Source organism: Ambystoma mexicanum, chromosome 13 (genome assembly GCF_040938575.1).
Source record: "Ambystoma mexicanum isolate Mex_15411 chromosome 13, UKY_AmexF1_1, whole genome shotgun sequence".
Taxonomy (NCBI): Eukaryota; Metazoa; Chordata; class Amphibia; order Caudata; family Ambystomatidae; genus Ambystoma; species Ambystoma mexicanum.
In genome coordinates this window covers 752,211,734-752,232,302 of record NC_090938.1, presented here as the reverse complement: position 1 = coordinate 752,232,302, position 20,569 = coordinate 752,211,734, and the positions used below count along the sequence as shown (strand labels likewise).

The window sequence follows — 20,569 nt, the reverse complement described above, 5'->3', positions numbered from 1 at the left end:
CAACAAACTCCCCCCCCAATACAAATCCTTCAACATCGACAACTCCACCATCTCAGTCTCCAAGACTGTTAAAACCTTAGGCGTTCACCTAGATGCCTCACTATCTATGTCTCGCCAGGTCAACGCCATAGCCTCTTCCTCGGCACTTACCACCAAGATGATAAATGCTGTCAAGCCTTTTCTCTCCGCCAAAAACTGCTTGTCCATCGCCAGAGCCACTATAGGTACAAAACTAGACTACTGTAATGCCCTGTTCCTAGGCACCTCCGCCCACAACCTAAAAAAACTCCAAATCACGCAAAACAATGCGCTCCGGGCAGCACTGTCCATTCCAAAAAGAGAACACATCTCGCAAGCAAGGAAAGATGCCCACTGGCTACCCGTGAAGGAACGCATACTTTTCAAAGCCATGACCATCACACATAGATGCCTATCCCTGGATGCCCCACCCTATCTCGCAGAAAGAATCACACCGAAAGCCTCCATCAGACCCACCAGAGCTCACCGCACCAACATGATTGATGTCCCCACGTTTCAAAGATCCAGGGCGGGAGGAACCAGCTTCCAACACCTCGCACCTAAAAACTGGAACTCCTTACCTACCTCACTAAGGAACGAAAAATCATACCATACCTTCCGTAAAAACCTCAAAACCCTCCTATTCCGCTAAAGTCTTCCACATGCACTCTCATGCTTGCATTGTAACCACAGCATAGCATAACCTCTAAGCTCAATGTTTATTACCAATGTGAAATGTACTCGGTAACTCGGTTTACATCTGTAAACACATTCCTATGCTTGTGTTCATGACTAAGTCTGCTGTAACAGCGCCACGATGCCCCAGGGCAGTTCTGTGCGCTTTATAAATGCAAATAAATAAACCAAAGCAATTCCTGCGGCTGCAGAAGGGCATCAGGTTGTGGGGACAATGGGTTGGATGATTCTGCCCAAATTGACTACCGGCGGGTGAAGATATCTGATTCGGAGAGGTTGGGGGGGGATCGACTACACAGGACCCCACTGTCCACTGCTCAGTGGTGAGGAGGGGGAAGTGTGTGCTTTAATCTGCGTGTCACCTCCAAATCCTTGTAACCGCAGTTGGACTGCACAGAGGCAGTCTCTGCAGATTTGTACGGCGTCGAGCTGTGGGATCTGCCCCCTTTTAGGATCTGGTGGTGGCACAGAACAACTTTCTAAGATCATTTTAAGGCCTGGGAGCAGATAGCCCGATGCCCCCCGACGTTAGGGTAGGGTTGGAAATCGCTTCCATAGATGAGGCTGCGCCATTTAAACGAGGGGCCTATTGGTTTAGATTCCCGCACAAGAGTTTATCGAGAGGACATCTGCCAGAACATGGTGCTTCATGGGACAGGAAGTCTCATTGGGTTTAGGTACCGGAAGCAATGGTTCGGCTGGTTAGCTGTAAGGAAGGGACATGGGGTGGGTACAGTAGCTTCAGCCATTATTACATTGGGTAGCTCTTGGAGATGGCTCCATGGTCCAGGTCTTCTCTTCGTTTTAGGGAGACTTTCCCCAGGAACACGGGGGTACGCAAGACCCGGGCCACTGCTGCAGTCGATGCAACACTACCTGTATTTGGGGCTGTGGGACTTGAAGCCTGTGACCTTCCCTTTCTAATGGGCAGCTGAACTGTTAGTCCAGCATGTCTCCACAGTCACTACACAGAGGCTGTTGTGCATCCGTCTCCATCCTGCCCCCTTTATTACAGCCTGTGTAGACCCCTTTAAACCATAATCTAACCCTTTTTGAGAGCTACATGAAGTAGGCTCAGCAGGTCCTCTCTCTATAAGCACCCGTCACAAGTTCAGCAAATAGCAGTTATACAATGTTGGCCACAGCATGAGAATTACCCAATTAGGCTATCACAGCATTTGTAAGTATCCGTTAATCAGCTAGGGGCAGCAGAACTCAGACAGAAAGGTTTTCAATGGTCTCCTAACGTTATACGTGTCTTCAACAACCCCCTGTTCATAGTTGTACATTTGGGCAACACTTTTTCATCAACCATGGCTGGTTTTGCCCTTTTTTGTTTGTGCCATTAGGTGGTGCTGAAAGCGCTACCTTTAAGCCAAAACTATTGTCATTCTTATAAGAACATTTAACATAGAGCTTCAAATTTGGGCTTTGAATGAGGGCCTGTAATGCTTTTCCAATGGAAATGACTTTTGAGGAGGGATGCACAGTTGTTGAATCCCATCCCCTAGCCATGCTAATCCCTATGGCTAATCCCACCCATTCCTGCCCATCTCAGAACTCGTTGTGCTCTTTGAGTTCTTCCATGGATGCAGCCCTCTTGGATGAATGTCTCTAAGGAAGCTCTCTGGACTTGAAGCCTGTGACCTTTCTGGAAACTAGCAGCCATCTTTGACTAGGCAATATGCCATGCATCTTCCAAATAAAATGCTTTTCCAATGGAGATGACATTTGAGGAGGAATACACAGCTAAATCCCTCCCATTCCCTGCCTCAAGACATGGTAATCCCTATGGCTAATCCCACCCATTCCTGCCAATCTCAAAACTATTTGAGCTCTTCCATGGAGGCATCCATCTTGGATGTCTGTCTCTAAGGAACCTCTCTATAAACAAGCTGAAACTAGCAGCCATCTTTGAATAAGAACTATACCATGCATCTTCCAAATAAAATGATACATTGAATCATGTGACTATAATCTTTTTAAAATAGCTAAAGTAATTTACAATACTTTCAACAGCAGTAATTATTTCTGTCCTTTCTGCTTTTCATTTCTTAGATTTTTTTTTAAATATTGCTAGGGCTGCTGCTGGTTCTTTTAAAATCAGTTTTAATATGTATCAATGTCTTACAACACAAAATCGGCAATTTTGTGATACATGTCATGTAGTGCCTGAACCATTACTGGCTCAATGATTGCTTCTGTAATTAAAATACGGTCATGCAGATGCTTGCCCTGCATGCTCCCGCAATCCGACTGGTTGTGCTCGGCAGCACACATAAATTGTCTGGCTCACGCACCTCTAATTTTGTGCTTAGATGCATTCACTTTCCGTTCCTTTCCTTCCCACCGCTTTTAAACCAAATGTAAAGTGTTCAAATAAGAAACTTGCAATAAGACATGAAACCCCACAGTGCTCACTCACGTCGGTATTTAGCCCCGAGATCCTCTCCAACGTGAGAACTGTCCTCTGTGTGTTTGTGGGATTTTGCTTGCATTCAGGATTTCTAGCTCCCCCTGCTGGCATGCGCCACGTTGCCGACAGCAGGGAGCTAGAAATCCAAATTGTGAGCAAAACCCTGCAAACACACAGAGGACAGTTCTCACGTGAGCAATGTCCTCTATGTGTTCACAGGCTTTTGCCCGCACTTTATTTTTCTAGCTCCCTGCTGCCGGCAATGTGGTGCATGCCGTCAGCGAGGAGGTAGAAATCCAAAGCCAGAGCAAAATCCCAAGAACACACAGAGGACAGTGCGCGTGGTTTGTGAGCACTGTCCTGTGTGTTCTCGCAGGATTTTGTACACAAATCACATTGTAAACTGAAATGACAAATATATAAATACTTATGTGTACCACAAATAGTAGGACAGTAACATTGTTTTCCCTATTTGGAATGGAAGATTACAAGCATATGAATGTAAAATGTGAGTCTAAAAAATCTTCCATGAGTTATGCAGCTTTTCATTCAAGTCATAAAGACACACAGAAACAAAGCTGTGTGACAATGCTATATGTTAGTAAACATTATGGGCTGATTTGAAAATTGTTTCTCAATGGGAAAATCAGTGTCAATGTTTCCAGAATAAATTAACTGCTTGTAGAAATGCCTTCTTACCACTTGGGAACTGTCATTTAAACATTCCACCTGCTTGAGAAATGGTAAACAGGCATTTCTGTTGGTTATGGGCAATTTTGACCTTGCTGGGTGGCTCCCCTTTTCTCAGCAAGCTAGTCTATCGACTAGGGCAGCTTTACACCTGTTCTGAAGTGCAAATACCACATAACAGAGAAGCAAGGTGTGGCTGGTGAGTATTGCAGGTTGAGCAGGGCAGCCCCCGGGACCTGTTTGCAAGTTAGACTTGATGTTATTTATCATTGATAAGCCACCTCACCTGCTTGATTGAAACAGGGCTTAAATGCTTATCTTCCCCTTCCCACCCGGTGAGCAAGGTGTGTAACCCACCCCAGGTGACTTTGTGAACCTGATGAAGACATGAGGTTGAACTCTTGTTGTGTTTTCCCCTGAAGACTGAAGACTTGAATTCTCCTCCAATACCCTCCATGGGACAGTAGAACCGAACGCCAGTAAGTGTGCAGGCTCAGCTCCCGGAAAGTATTTCTGGGTCAAGCAAAGGTGATTACTTGGCCATTCTGTGATGAAGGTAGGCTTTATTCCAGTTAGCTGCACTAAAAAAACTGTGGTGAGACTTATGTGTCTCCCAATGCCCCCCCCAAACAAATCTTGTGCAGGAATGGTCTCTGGTGTAGCGCTTTCCTGGAAGGGGAACTCCTAAAGCAGGCGCTTCATGCATGTTGTTTTCTCCTTGGGAGGCGAACACTCAGAATCTCAGGGTCACTTTTGTTCCAGTCAGTAGGCATCAGTGGCCAATCTGGATGGCTTGCCAACCTTTAGGTTCATGTCCAACCCACCTAACACGAGGACAGGAATGCCCCACACTATCTCTGCACCTTTGCTGCTGTTTGAAGGCTGCTCCCTTATAAGTGGACATACATAGATTAAGGAAGGCCAACATTGGACATTTTTAAGTGCAGGTAGGCAGTATGGCCTGCTGTGCCCAGGATGTGACCATGATGAGTAAAGTGCTAGAGTGGAGGCAGAGGAAGTGAGGGACAGAGGCAGGTTAGAGGCGAGGGAAAAATGATAGCTTTGCCAACTATGATAGATGGTTGGGTTGAGCGAATGCTGCTGACTGAGCACAGAATGCAATCTATAGGTCACATGTTTGAATCCCATTGAGGTGGAATCAGGAGGTCATCCATCTGTGATTGATCAGAATTAGGACAATCCCATTTTGAGATTTTCTTTTGTTTTTAGTAGCGCAGAGCTGAAGCCTATGTTTTTTGTGCAGGTGTGGCAGCAAACGCTCTTTTGGTTGCTAGCTTATCTTGCAGCCGAGCAGAGCCCAGAATTGATTACTTGAAGTTGCACAAGCTTCAGTTTCTGTGCATTTTGTTGCATCTCTTCGGATTATGTGAGTACCGTATGTTGGAGATGACACAAAGCTTGTAGGTGTTTGGTTATTTGCCCGCCCATTCATTGACCCTGTGTATAAAGTATTATAACTTTCACAGGCACTGCTATTAGATGCCCACAAAATCCCAAACTGTTGGCATTGCCAATGCGTGTTCTGTTATGGGGAGGTTCCAACCAAAGCTGCCCCTGTTTCCCCCACCCCTGCAACCCCACATCTAAACACTAATACATATGTGCAACTGGTTGAATTGCCAAAAAGCGCATCGACCAAATGTGCAGCAACCAACTGAGAGTGGTTGCAACCGCGGCATACTGCCTCCTAAAAGTTATACATCATTCGGCGGTCTTGCAAACCTCTGCAGGAAGTGTATTCCACAGGAAGGTGGCCTGAATTCGAAATGTGTGTCCTAGTGTCAAATGGGAAATTATATCGTGCCTCCTATTGCAAAGAATATGTGTATATTGGCCTATGCCAAGCTGCTTGTAAGCCACTTGTGAAGACATCCGTGTTGCAAGGTCCTGACCTTAGAATCAACGTAAGCCGCCATTTTAGGTCAATCCACCATTTTAGGTTTGCTTTGTAAAGTCACCCTGTGAGTTAAAATGGTGGACGATGTCTTTCCGAAATACAACATGGCCGTCTTGACCTCTGTGTGTAATTAATATGTAACTTGCCTGCAGGCCACTAGTTGGGGTCGTGAACTGAGACCTTGTCCTTCGTTGACCTGTGTGTAAAGGATTACTCGCATCAATGAAACTAATCCGCGAGCATATGTTGAGAACAATGTATTCAAATACTGAACTGAGAACACTTGTTTAACTACATTGTATTAATGTTTGAGAAGACCTGTATGGGAAATCCCAAAATACACAGTTGCCGTGTAGGCTTGTTGACGTATGTATTAAAGGCAAACTAGTTACATGTGGATATGCGAACTCGGCATGAACCCTAGATCAGTAATGTATTCGAGGAATATTAACCCGAAGTAGGGTTGGACATCGTGTTGGCAAATGGTATAAAAGAGCAACAAATTCTAATGTACAGCGTCTTTCACTAAATACACTGAACCACGCTGGAGTTCGCTGTGCTGTACTGAGGGCCGATAGCATCTGATTTTGTTTTGTTCTTTGTAACTGATTCAGTAGAAATTAAAGATCTTTGTATGTTCCTTTGTAACCCGTGTTCGGTGTATTTCCTTTTGGGGTACTCAGCCTCGTTATTTTGATTTTGTTTTCACACTAGGGTTTTCTCTGTTTGTAACGGGGCATCACTACTAGCCCTGAGTCGCAAGAGCGTAGAAGTCTCTTAGGCCGTTACCATTCAATTATCTCCAAATTATGTTTAGGAAGCAGGCCATGTGATGCTTAATGAACTTAAGTTAATGCATTAATTGTTCTGCTTTCCAATGAGAGAGAGATTTCAACAGAGTAAGAACACTGGGGGTCAGATCCTCACTAGGGCTCCGACTGAAAGGAACCCAACTGAACTCGGGTTGCAGCAATGCTCTACAAATGGATGTAGTCTTTAATTGAGAGAGACCAGTAGGAGCCCACAGGACAATCCATTCAACCAAATAGCCCCTCATGAACCTTCAGGGTTGCTGACTGCCACCTGTCTGTCAAACAAGCCCACACAAGCCCCTGACCTGGCCCCATAAGTCAACATGTGGCTCGGTTTGTAAGTAGATGTGCATTCATCTGTGAACCCCCCCCCCCACCCATCAATCCCCCGTGTGCAGCATTGGCAGTGTAATACCTGGCAGGGCACTGCACACAGCTCAATGCTCTCCAATTATGATGCAAGGTGTACGAATAGGTCCAAGCCTTCACCTTTATTTATTTATTTATTCATTTATAGCCTTTGTTACACGCCCAAACCTGGAGGTATCACGGCGTAAGTTACATAGGATTGCTTCTCTGGATATAGAGGTGGATTAGGCACTGCTAGGCCCCAAGTACTAACAGGGTTCAGCACCTGGGCCCTGAACCCACTCACTCTGAGCACTCAGAAAGCTCCCAGAAAGAAGAGTCCCCTCAAACTTTTCAACAAACTTTTTGAAGTGCCACATTCAACTGCAACTGTTTCCCGGCACAAGGTCCTCCCGCATGACAGCTGCACCTGCTTTCTCACTCCTCTGGGTGGTCTGAGCATCTTCGGCCCATCACCTCTCCACAGTGGCCCTTGCTCTTGGGTGGGTAACTCAGCAGCACTGTGTGTTTCAGCATCTCTGCCCACCTGAGGCAACCCAAACTTCCTCTGCAATGAGTGCGCTCTCCTGAATGTACCGCAGAGAAAGAACTGGGAGTGGGAGAGCAGAAAGAGTGTGAGAGACCCCCAAGAGTGGCAGTCTTTGAAAAGGGGACCCCAGAGTACAATAAGGAGGCAGGTGTGCATGTGAGGGGGCTCTGAGCGGAGAGATGAGTGGCCTCAAGACAATGAGGGGAGGCACCTGGCTGCCTGAGGGTTGGTGAGGAGAAAGAGAGGGCATGTTAGATTGAGTGCACTCGATTATGGGGAGAGGCAATGAGGGTACCTGTCTTTCACTCACAATTACCTCTTCTGCCGATGCCGGGCCCGCTCCGCGTCACACACCAGCCCCAGGTCTGACTCCACACTGGATGCCAAAGACTGCAAGACAGAGAAAGAAGAGGAGTGGTTAGGATGGAGAGGAAGAGGAGGCACATCCTAGATGCAGACATGTCCCTGAAATATAGCAGCAAATGCCGGAGGCACTTGTGACCACACTGAACACACACACTTTCCAAATGCAGTGGACACCGCAATGAGTGTCAAATGAGAACCACTTCAGTGCCGTAAGAGGTTGTATCCAGGCTAAAATGGGTGTCTGGAGTAGTGATAAGGGATATGTGCAGCCCTACTCCAAGCTGCCTACTGGCAACATTTTGGGAAATGTTCTGGCACTATTAGGGTTTTATGCCGGATGCCACTAAAGTTGTCCTATGGTTGCCTTTTTTTCTAAGTGATTGACATTGTACGGCTCATTCTGTGCTTATGTGTGTCAATGTTTGCCAGCCCATAATAGAACCATTTCTAAAAGAGTGGATTTAAGTAAGAAGAAAATCCTGAAGAAGACCCCCAACATTCCACAATGGGTTGAAACCTGTTGAACGCGTGAGCGTATGCACTATAAAGGTCTCAAGAAGAATTCTATCAAAGCAGAGTATGTTTCATAAAATGGATGAAGTCTTATTATCAGCGTGATTTTTCTGGCGCGTGAGCCAGATTGGCTGGAAGAGCCAGGAGATCTCAGACATCAGGTAGGTTCCGGATCTTTGAAGTAAGGGGGCTCCAGAGTATAGAAGCAATAGATCCTCAGAGTGTGGCATAAGGAAGGAGTCAGTGAAATGAAGCTTCCGGAAAGGAAGTTTTGTTGGAATTGTGAAATGACTAGCAGTGGGCCAAGCTTGTAGCAGGCATGTTGGGAAGCACATTGGGAAATGACTTGGAAATGTTTGGGAACTGGTGCCCAGTAGCAGGGTGCAAGTATAAGGATTCAGTGTCTTCTTCTGAAATGGTGGAGAGTCAAGCGGTGGCGTTCAGGACTCTCTAGAGCCTGTGGTTGAGAAACAGTGGAAGTAGGCCTGTGTAGGCGCTCACACCGTAGAACAGTCTAGAAGGAATGGGTGGGAGTCACCATCCCCAAATGGAGAAACATCAGGGGAAAACTACAAGAGGACACTGAGAATTATGGGAATGCGCGGCGCACTACTGATAAGGTCACTTTGGGGGAGCTGCAAAGTTGAGGTACATTCCTAGAGGTAAAAGTGGGACAGAAGTGGCGGGAATGAAGAGGTTGTCTCAGATGAAGATTGAGGGTTACTAGAAGGTTTTGGGGAAGGAGTACCAATGTGGGAATTGGGGTGGGGCGTGGAGGCTGGGATTAATGAGATTTGGCAGAGCCGTGTTTGGTCCCCAATGCTGCAATAAGAGGGTTGCTGCAGGTCAGGATTCGGATGCCTTCCTAGAGTGTGGGTGCTTTGGCAGAGCTGTGTTTGGGGTCATGGTGTTGGAACATGCGGGTTGTCACACAGGGCAATGTGGAGGTGCATCAGCAGATTGGCGTCTGATATCTCAGAGCCTTGCTCTGAAAGCCGCTGTGCTGGACACATCCACACAGCACTGTGTTTGGCGACTAGCCAGGGTTCGGCAGTTTGCAAGTGAGATGCAGCACTGGCCGAGTTAGTGCATGGACTCGGGTACTGGACCAACAGCCGCTGTTTTGGTTAAAGGAATTGTACATTGACTGGGGTGTGTGTGGTGTGATGAATCATGGTAATTCGTCCCTCCCTCCTGAGACCCCCGCCCCTGTGAGTCTAGGGAGGTGAATCTGCTCTGCAACACCCTCCGTTGCGGTCGAGGCAAGTGTAAGTGGGACAAGTACTCCCGTTCCTTTGAGGAACTCCCTGAAACACATCCCGAGAATAACTTTTTGAATATATCTTACGAAGAATGATATGAAGAAAAGATCAATATGCGTTACTGTCATCAGGAAACTGTACGTTTTCCTGTAAAGGAGAATACCCATGTAACTGAGAAGAGGAAGAGGAAGAGAGAGAGAGAGAGAGAGAGAGAGAGAGAGAGAGAAAGAGAGCTAGAGAGAGAGAGCTAGAGAGCTAGAGAGCGAGAGAGTGAGAGAGCGAGAGAGCGAGAGAGCGATAGAAAGTGGTGGCGTGATCACAACAAGCCATTGGTGGACCGCGGGTCCCCTAGACAAGGTCGATACAACTCCAGAACGAGGTACGCAGAACCTAACAGTATTAAAGATGCCATCCAGCCATCCAGAACAACAGGAATAAAGAAGAAACCCAATGAATGAAAAGCCTGGTGGTAGCACAGAATTGTGCGGTCAGAGTTGTTCTTAGACTCCCAAGGCATAGCCATGTAACTGTGGCCAGACACTCATTACACTGGCTACCTATTGAAGCCAGGATTAATTTTAGAGTACTGGTTATAGTTTTCAAATGCCGGCTACAAGTAATGCCTGAATATTTACAACAGCCCATAATTTCAAAGAGTAATGTAAGATCTTTGAGATCCGACCTCACTAATCAAATCGTACAGCCAAGATGTAAAACAATGAAGGCGGAAAAGGGAGCATTTATGGTTAAGGCCCCCGCGATGTGGAATAATCTTCCTATCAGCTTGAGGGGTCACTATTCCCTCGCATCTTTCAAGAAGGAACTGAAGGATTTCTTATTTGTTTGATCTACTGTACTCACGGATTTCTCCAATAGACTGCATCATACTACAGGGAATAGTGGAATCATTTACCGAGGATGCTTTGATCCTCACCTCTAAGCCTGTCCTCATTTGTATTGTATGTCTTTTCGTTGTCTGCGCCTTTATGCCCTAGGGTCAATAGCGCGCATAACAAATGAAATGTAATGTAATGTAATGGTGTTATACCTGCTATCATCAGGTAATAGGGAAAAAGGTGACCCGGGAGGGGGAGTAAGAATCATTACGTGACCAACCACACTCGCTCAGGAGAGTTACAGAATGTGGCAGTAGATTACAGACATTCTTTTATGAAGAAACTTCCTTTGCTTTTGAAAGAAGCAGCGACCTGAGAGATGTAGTTGTGAGTACTCACTCAAAGGCCACTTTGGAAACTAAACCAAAACAAACGGAACAGTCCAATGCCGGTCATGCAACAGTTGTAATAATATCATAAAAGGTAAATTTATTATGCATCCCACAACTGGGGGAAAAAAAGACGTCTGCAACATTTTGTGACATGTAACTCCAGAAATGTTATATACTCAGGTCCTGTGGCCTTTGTTCTGTAAACCAGATGTGCCGCAAGGTAGGTATACAAGGAAATAAACGCAAGTCAAATATCAGGTAACATAACCAAAATTCGTTAATATCTAGACACTTTGGACAGCACAGATATCAACTGTCACAAATAAGATGTAACATTTGGGAAATTGTGAATGACAATCGAAGGATGAGTATCAATAAGAAATGAGAGCAGAGAGGCATATTGGATTGATAGGCTGGACACTGTAATCCCGGTAGGCCTTAATGAGGAGTTGAATTTGCATTTCTTCCTGTAGAGATATATCTAGCAGAAGCCCACATTGGGCTTGCATGCCCCATAACATATTTCTTCCCTTAAAAATAATGTTTTCTAGGTGATACTCTTAATTGTAGAAAAAAACAAGATTCACTGAAACATTTTGGCACGTAGAGAAATGTTTATGAAAGTATTTAGTGGTTCAACCCTTAAAATGATGAATGGACTCCTGTATTTTGATAAGGTAACAATGGCATGCACGCTAGTATAATATTCCCAGTACTGTGCCAGCATCTGTACAGACAATGGAATATGTGAACATAAGGTGTATTCGTTCACCGGGGAAACCTGCTTCGGCAGCAATACTACATTGTACTAATATACTAATATATTATGAGAATCAGGACAAATATTACTTCTAATTGGGAAGAGAATTGCACTTATGTCTATATGATATGACAGTTTAGTTTAGGTTCTTGAGGGACTATCTGGTGAGCATCTGCCAAAGGGTCACAGAAGACAGGGTTCTTGAGGGACTCTCGGGTAAGTATCTGCCAAAGGGTCACAGAAGACAAGGTTCTTGAGGGACTCTCGGGTAAGCATCTGCCAAAGGGTCACAGAAGACAAGGTTCTTGAGGGACTCTCGGGTAAGCATCTGCCAAAGGGTCACAGAAGACAAGGTTCTTGAGGGACTCTCGGGTAAGCATCTGCCAAAGGGTCACAGAAGACAAGGTTCTTGAGGGACTCTCGGGTAAGCATCTGCTAAAGGGTCATGGAAGACAAGGTCTTGAGGGACTATTGGGTGAGCATCTGCTAAAGGGTCACAGAAGACATGTTTCTTGAGGGACTATTGGGTGAGCATCTGCTAAAGGGTCACAGAAGGCAAGGTTATTGAGGGGCTATCGGAAGGGTCACAGAAGATACGGTTCTTGAGGGACTATTGGGTGAGTGCTAAAGGGTCAAAGAAGTCAAAGTTCTTGAGGGACTATCGGATGAGCATCTGCTAAAGGGTCACAGAAGACATGTCCTTGAGGGACTACTGGGAGGGTCACAGAAGACAATGTTCTTGAAGGACTATCTGGTGAGCATCTGCTAGAAGGTCACAGAAGACAAGGTTCTTGAGGGACTATCAGGAGGGTTACAGAAGACAAGGTTCTTGGGGGACTATCAGGTGAGCATCTGCTAAAGGGTCAAAGAAGACAAGGGTCTTGAGGAAGTATTGGGTGAGCATCTGCTAAAGGCTCACAGAAGACAAGGTTCTTGAGGGACTATTGGATGAGCATCTGCCAAAGGGTCACAGACGACAAGGTTCTTGAGGAAGTATTGGGTGAGCATCTGCTAAAGGCTCACAGAAGACAAGGTTCTTGAGGGACTATCAGGAGGGTTACAGAAGACAAGGTTCTTGGGGGACTATCAGGTGAGCATCTGCTAAAGGGTCAAAGAAGACAAGGGTCTTGAGGAAGTATTGGGTGAGCATCTGCTAAAGGCTCACAGAAGACAAGGTTCTTGAGGAAGTATTGGGTGAGCATCTGCTAAAGCATCACAGAAGAAAAGGTTCTTGAGGAAGTATTGGGTGAGCATCTGCTAAAGGCTCACAGAAGACAAGGTTCTTGAGGAAGTATTGGGTGAGCATCTGCTAAAGCATCACAGAAGAAAAGGTTCTTGAGGGACCATCGGGTGAACATCTGCTAAAGGCTCACAGAAGACAAGGTTCTTGAGGGACCATCGGGTGAGCATCTGCTAAAGGGTCACAGAAGACACGGTTCTTGAAGGACTTTCGGTTATGCTAGATATACGCCACTTGGCAGGGACAAAGAGTTCATTAAGATTTTTGGTGTCAATAGATACCAAACAGCTTTTTGAAGAGTTTTCATTCTGAATGGTTTTTGCAGAGCGGCCCTTGCAAAACGGATTTAAGAAGCTACAGATGACCAGATTTTGGAGGGATAATTTGCCTCAGTATCAGGTGTGCCAAATACATGTACTTAGCTATCAGCAGAGAATTGCTGTTTGACATTTGGTTGTGGAGGTGGCCCAGGGAATTTTCAACAAAGGTGGTCGTTACCTCTCTGGCATTTGAAGAGCTAGAACTCCTGCAAGGGTATAAATCCCAACTGAAAGAGCTGCTGCTCCAGCAAACGGAAAGGAAATTGATGTTCCTTAAACAAAAGTATTACGAAAAGGGGGGCAAAGAGGACAAGATTCTATCCTGGAGACTGAGGGAACAGGGAAAAGTTAGAAGGGTAGAGGCCCTCTGGCCAGAACAAGGATGGGCGATTTAGAACGACGACCAGATAGGAGAGGAGTTCTGGAACTTTTACGAGCATTTATACATGTCAGAATATAGGGGCGATAGATCACATGTGGTTTCATTCTTGAGCTCTCTGCCCATACCAGCGGTTACGCAAGACACATCCATTGCCCTCGAGGCCCCGATATCGGAGCTGGAGGTGATTCAAATGATTGAGTAGATGAGGTAATGCACTTCCCCAGGGGATGATGGCTTTACCGTATGCTAAAGAAAAAAAAAAATCAATCCTTGAAGGGGGGATTTTACCAGATTCCCATGTTGGGGGCCATCATTGTGGTGATTCCGAAAAAAGGGCAAGGACCCAGCCCAATGCCAGTCGTACTGCCCAATTTCCCTTCTTAACACCAGTGGAAAGATCTTGCCAAAACATCTGGGAAACAGACTGGAGTGGTTGTTGCCATCCTGAATACACGAGGATCGGGTAGGGTTCATCAGGTGCCAACAGGGGTCCGAAAATTGGTGGGAAACAATTGGCCTAATTCACCATGCCGAAAAACAAAGATTGGATGCGTGCTAGGTGTCGATCGACTCAGAAAAAGCCTTCAATCATGTAGCATGGGCTTATATGGACAAGGTGCTGCAGAGGATGGGATTTGCCCATCATTATTGTCAGTGGGTCTCAGCAATGTACAGTGCTCCGATGGATATAGTGCAGCTCAATGGGCTGCTCTCTGATCCGTTTCGTCTAACCAGGGGCATGAGGCAGGGCTGTCCCCTCTCACCCCCTTTATATGCACTGTCAATGGAACCACTGGTGATCGCTATAAGGGAGAACCTGTAGATTAGGGGAATCCAGTGTGGGTAGGTGTCCTTTAAATTGTCCCAGTTTGTAGTCTATATCCTGGCGTACCTGGTTGATGTCCACCAATCCTTCCCGGCACTACCGAAGCAGGCTTTTGGCTCCTTCTCTGGGCTGACGGTAAATGTGGCCAAATCTAGTGCTATGAATTTGAACCAGAATGCAGCCGGAGGGTGGGAGAGGAGGACTATTGGCGGCATGAGAGTGGAGACTGAAGCGATTATGGGTTTGGGAATCTGGGTGCCTTGGGATCTGCAGTCGTTGGCCCGTATTGACTTTACCACACTGCTGGCACTGATCAAATTGGATCTGGCTCGGTGGGCCCCCTCACTCCCTCTTGGTACGGTAGAATGACATCTGTAAAAATGAATCTGTTGCCGCTGTTGCTGTATCTGTTTGCATCGATTCCGACAAAGCTCCCAGAGGCATTCTTTGATGACCTCAATAGTATGATATCCAAGTTTGTTTGGCAGGGAAAGAAACCACGAGCGAGTAGGACCACCCCGACGTTACCAAAAGATCATGGGGGATTTGGTTTTCCAGATTTCTACCTCTATTATAAAGTGGCCCAATTGCGGGTGTTACTGGAACAGATGACAGATGCACTGGGAACCTTTTGGTCTTATACAAAGGATGTAGGATGTGTTCACGCACCCGAAAAAAGTGAGAGATCTTCTGTGGTCTCCCCTCAAAGCTGTCCGTGAAAAGGTAAAGGCACACCTGACCTTGGGAGTGCTGTGGTGCCCATGGAAAAAGGGGGGAGAAAACAGCAAGCTCTTCTCATCGCCCTCCGTGATGGGCTCTATGTGGGACCCACCACTCGACCTAGTAAGAGGGACGTTAGGCACTCACAGCAATGGTCGGACAAGCGGTTTAAGAGGGGTGGCCAGCTGTTTGAGAAGACGAACATCAAGGATCTTGCCGAGGTTGCGAATTTGCTGGCGAGCGAGACAATTCATATATTTGAGTATTTACGTTTGAAAGGAATATTGATGGACCCTAGATGGGAAGGAGAGATAGCGTGTACCCTGACACCATTTGAACAAGTGTTCAACACCGCAGCCTCTACAAAGGGGATCATCTCTAAATGGTACGAGGTTCTGGTGACAGCCGACATGGGTTGAAGGCAAAGATATAAAGAAATCTGGTCTAACCGAATGGGACGGACATTTCAGTGGACACATGGGGAGGGTATATAACACCATGTTCGATGATAACCTCTTTACAGCAGCGATAGAGCATAACTTTAAGATGCTCCACGGGTGGCATCTGGATCCCCTTAGACTATCAAAAATGTATAGGAAGTGTCGCTGCTATGTCCCGGGGGTGTGGTGAGGAGGGCTCCCTGTATCACATGTGGTGGTCCTGCTCCAGAATTCAGATCTACTGGACGGAACTCCTTAGTTGGATAAAGGAGGTGGTGGGGGCCTCACTGGCACTGGATCCGCTCCTGTTACTATTAGGAGTCCCGGTGGAGGGGGAGGGCACTGGAAAACTACCTAGAATGTGGGAGGCAATGATGTGGGTGGGAAGGTTCAGAGTGGCCCAGAAGTGGAAAAGTGAGGTACTCGCCACAAAGGTTAAAGGGTTTTCGAAGATGTGGGACATATTCCTGATGGGAAAATTGGCAGCAATGGTTAATGACACGATGGGGAACTTCCACCAGGATTGGCGCATGTTCATTATGAAATGGGGGTATGAGAGACTGACCCACCGGATCTGCTCTGAGAGTCGTATAGAACGTCGCACCGGTGAAGGGGACGGAGAGAGCAGTGTTGGAAACATTGTATAGTGGACTCAGGCCAAAATGTGGCGGTAACTGTAACATTGGTAAAAGCTCCCAGTGAGAAGGGGCAGGTGCCAGGTCCTAACCCATATTGGGGGAAGAGGAAAAGGACTTGCTAAGGACTCCCACAGGATATCTGGAAGCGCTGTTTTTGACCTGCATGGCCTGATGTGCATTTGTTGGGAGGGAGAGGTAGGTGGGAAGTGTGGGGTGCAATGGGGGGGGTGAGGGCGAGCGGTTGTTGATACGAGAAAGGAAGGTAGAAAAGAAGTTGAGCTGTAACATTTCAGAAAATGTTAATAAAAACTAAAGTTCTAAAAAAAAGTTAACGTTATATACGCATGTTTTTAATCGGCGGTCAAGTTGGGAAATATTGTAGTTACAGGGTCCTGTCTGTTCCAACACCTCATATGGTCCATGCCACTTAGATATCCATTTGTTTTCAGAAGTGGGCAGCAATACCAGTACCTTTGGCCTACTGAAAAAGATCTTAAGGTAACTTTTCTATCATATGAGGCTTTCTGTTGTTACCTGCGCCTTGGTCATATGGGTTTGTACTAAAGACCCAACTACTGTCATGTGTTAAGTCGGTTTGCAGTTGGGGATAGTGGGATTGGGGCATCCTCCCTTTATTCCCAGTTTCTCTCAATATATCCAGGATATCTTGAGGTTCCTGTCGGGAGGATAGCTCAGGGGTAACGTGCTTGCCTTGGAAGCAAGACGACAGAGAGAAACACAGGTTCGATCCCTGGGGCTGCTCTTAGAAACCTCTGGGTATTAAGGATGTTATAAATAACCTATATCATATCCTATCATATGATAGACTAATTTGAACAGGGAGAATCCTGTAGAAGCCTGGCGAGGTCTTCCTAACAGCAAATAAAGCCCATGGTATAATTTGAACCCAGTTTCGACCATCCTGTGTCGCCAACCTCTGCAATATGATTTTCAAAGTCTTATTAAACCTTTCAACAAGGCTCTTAAAGTGGTAATATGCAACAGTTGTTTCACTTCCCCCACAAGTTTGCTCATAGATGTAGAGTCCTGATCTGGCAAGATTTCTTTGGGAAACCCTACTCGTGAAAAGAGACTAGGTGTTTCAGGATCTGCTGGGTTGTATTGGCTCTCAAGGGAAAGGCTACTGGATAGCGAGTGGCATAATCCACTATTTGAAGAGGTACTAATTCCCTAATGTTGAAGTTTCCAGGGGGGGCTTACAGTGTCCATTCCAATTCTTGTAAATTGGAATTTCAATGATTGGAAGTGGCTGTAATAGGAATGGTGGTGCTATATGGGTACTGGTCTTTTAGCATAATGCACAAGACTGGTTGAAGTTTTTAATGTCAGCATGAATTCCTGGCCAGTTCAATTTATTGAGGATCTGGGCCAGAGTCTTTGTCTGTCCTTGATGACCTCCTGTCAGATGGGAATTAGCTATTTCCAGGACTACTTGATTATGACTTATAGGGATAACTAGTTGGGTTCTTACAAGGCCCTCTGAAGTAGTGTCTCCCCGAAACATTAGTCCATGTCTCAAAAAGAAAAAAGGTCCTCCTCTCTCATAACCCTCTTGCTCAGGTATAATTTGCAAAAAGGCTTCAGCCAACAATGGGTCATTCCTTTGGGCGGTATACTGTCATTTTATCGACAGGCATTTTTACGACTGCCTTTTTAACTTGGACATAATTTACGGAAACGTCATCGAAATTTGGGGGGGGTTGGGATGGGAATAGTTAAAAATAGTTGGGGGGGTTGGGGAGGGCAAGACTCCCCCTCAACAAAATAAAATGTTTCGATTACTTTTTTTGTAATAGTGTCCACGTTAAAAAGCCAGTCGTAAAAATGCCTGTTAGCAAAATGACATGGAACCATTTGGGCAAAGACTAGATTGGGAAGAGTTTCTTTTTCTTCTTCTCTGACCCTTCTGGGTTCGGGATCTTGAGGGGTGTATCATCGGCCTCACCGAAGCCTTGAGTGCCTCGACCTGTAACAACCTTCCCGCCTCTTCCTTTATCCTAGGGAACACTGCTCTCTTGAGCACCCAGTGTACAATTTTATCACCCTGATGGATTTGGAAGGGATCCTTTCCATGATTCTGTAATAACACTTTGATGTCACCCCTGAAGTCTGGATCTATAACTGCAGCTAGCACATCAATTCCACATATCCATGCTAGTCCCCATTTGGCAGCCAGTCTGATGTAGGTAACTGGGGGTGGAATCAGAATGGTGGGTGTTGGTCTTCTTTCACCTAGGGGATAGGATCTCTTCCCTACTGCTGCAGATATCAAACCCAATAGAGCCCTTTGTGGCTACTGAGTGGTCTGATGCTCTGGAACTTAACTTTTCAAATGTTAGAGTTCCCCAACTTGTATCGGTTAAGCTGCATCCCACGTCTGACACCATTTGTGATGGTTTCATGAAGGTTTAAGATTGATTCTCAAAATGTTTATTAACTTAAAAGGCAGGATTGAGTAAGGCCTAACTTGCCCTATGCTAAGGTGGGATTTCTATACCTAAACCAAACTAAGGATAGTTTGTGTCAGGAAGTCAAAATCTAATATCTATGTCCAAAACCTATACTTGTCCTAACAACTAACTGTATACAATATGTAAAAGTAAAGTCCTGAGCTTCTTCCAGCTCTTTGGCTTTCTCTCAGCTTCCCCTTCTCCAAGTTCAAAACAGTTCTCAATGCATCAGGGTTCCCTTCACCAAGAGTTCAAATCTTCCAGCTTTTCAAAACAACACAATCCCTTGGGGCACTTCCCGACTTGGTTGGTATCAGTATTTTTCACTAGTTCACATAAGTAGTTCTGTTTCTTGATTTCACATAAGCGGCTGTTCCAAAACACAAGCTTCTTTATGTATACTTTCATTGGCTTTTCCATACAGGGGGCCACTCGGTCTCGGTACAATTGTCAGCCCACACGATTCACCCCTTATAGGTCACACAAATGATACACTTTCTTGACTACTTTCCATCAACAGTTAATCACTGCTTTCCTTTGACAGTGAAGCTTGGCTCGCACATCAGTGTCACACTCTTCTAACACTGTACCATGGCTCTGTAGGCCACAAAGCACTTTGTTACACTGTTCTGAATTCTTCTGGCTCTAACCAATTAAAGTTTCTTCTTGAACTGCAGTTCGTTGAACTCTTTTAGCTTAGCCATTACTTGGTTTCTCATCTCATACCTTCCTTGGTATTCTCTTGGCTTTGCCAGTCCTTGTGTCTCAAATAATTAATTCCATGGTATCCGCTACATGCACCACCTTTCTTTCATTCCACTCACAAGTGCGCAAAACTTGCCTTTTCTCTGTGCGGCATTCAAAAGTGCTTATAATGTCTTTCAGTTTGTTCGCTATTCACAAGTACTTGTTTTGGCATTCAAAAGTACTTGTTTCAAGTTCCCAGAGCGCCCCGGTAGGAGTGCTTCCCTTGTTTCCACTCAGCGGTTGCACACAGCAGCTCCCTTCTGTCTCCTTCATGCCTCGTTCAGCTTTCAAGCTTCTGCAGGCTTCGCCTCCCTCGCGGCAGCCACAGACAGCACTGCTCGCTCTTCTGGTTTCCCTTGGCGACTGGGGTTCTCAGGCATACCACAGCTCCTGCTGCGTACACTGATAAGGAGGGCAGCAGGACTTCCAGACCATCTTGCGGTTAATATTGTCATTGTTGTCTCTCACGCCTGCTCGACAGGGCTCCCGGCTCGGGTGTCTCCAGCGTCCTTCTCTCCGGCCTGTCCCCAATTGTGCTGTGGGGCAAGGATTTTTATATCCCTTAGGGCTATTAAGTGACCTCAGGTGTGGTTCATTAAGTCCAATTGCCTGGCCATGGCAGAATCCATTAGGTGGACGTGCCCGTTTTTTCCACCTGTACACCTCCATAGCACTCTTCTTCGTCTCAGTACCAGAGTGGTGTTTGGGGGTATCTGAATTAATACAGTAAGTGTGTATTACTCTGTGATGTATCCTCCTCATCTTATAATAATAATAATAATAATTTGGCACTTATATAGCGCTACGAACCCTCAGGTATCTGAGCGCTTCTTATTATTACCCACGGTGTGTGGTGCTCATTTATCGACCTCGGAAGGATGAAAGGCTGAGTTTGGCCCCGCCGGGATTCGAACCTGCGTTAGCAGGCTCTGCACTGATGTCAAAGCGAGCGTTCTACTCGCTGTGCCACTTGACCGGCATCTTGGTACCTGACTGATGTGTGTCTGTAATAACAATATAAGGCTGATAGGTCTTTTTCTCACCCAAATGAGGATGTGTGTTCCTAGTTGGCCTCTTCCTCGTCATAGTGTTGAGGTGGTATTTAAAGAGGACAGTTTGAAGGGAAGAAAAGGGAAAAGGCTGACAGGAGCCAGCAGAGGCTTGAGGGATATAGGGCTCATTGTGAAAAGGGAATGGGTGATACCATG

The 20,569-nt window shown here is 46.0% G+C and overlaps 1 protein-coding gene across 1 annotated transcript in view; it reads right to left on the bottom strand.

Moving 5' to 3' along the window:
• The window catches only part of LOC138521901 (regulator of G-protein signaling 3-like), a 346,623-nt gene that overhangs the window by 50,502 nt on the left and 275,552 nt on the right, over positions 1-20,569 (bottom strand). Inside the window, exon 3 of the mRNA XM_069635060.1 lies at positions 7,765-7,838. Coding sequence (XP_069491161.1) covers positions 7,765-7,838 — 74 coding nt within the window. The remainder of the gene's footprint in view (positions 1-7,764; positions 7,839-20,569) is intronic.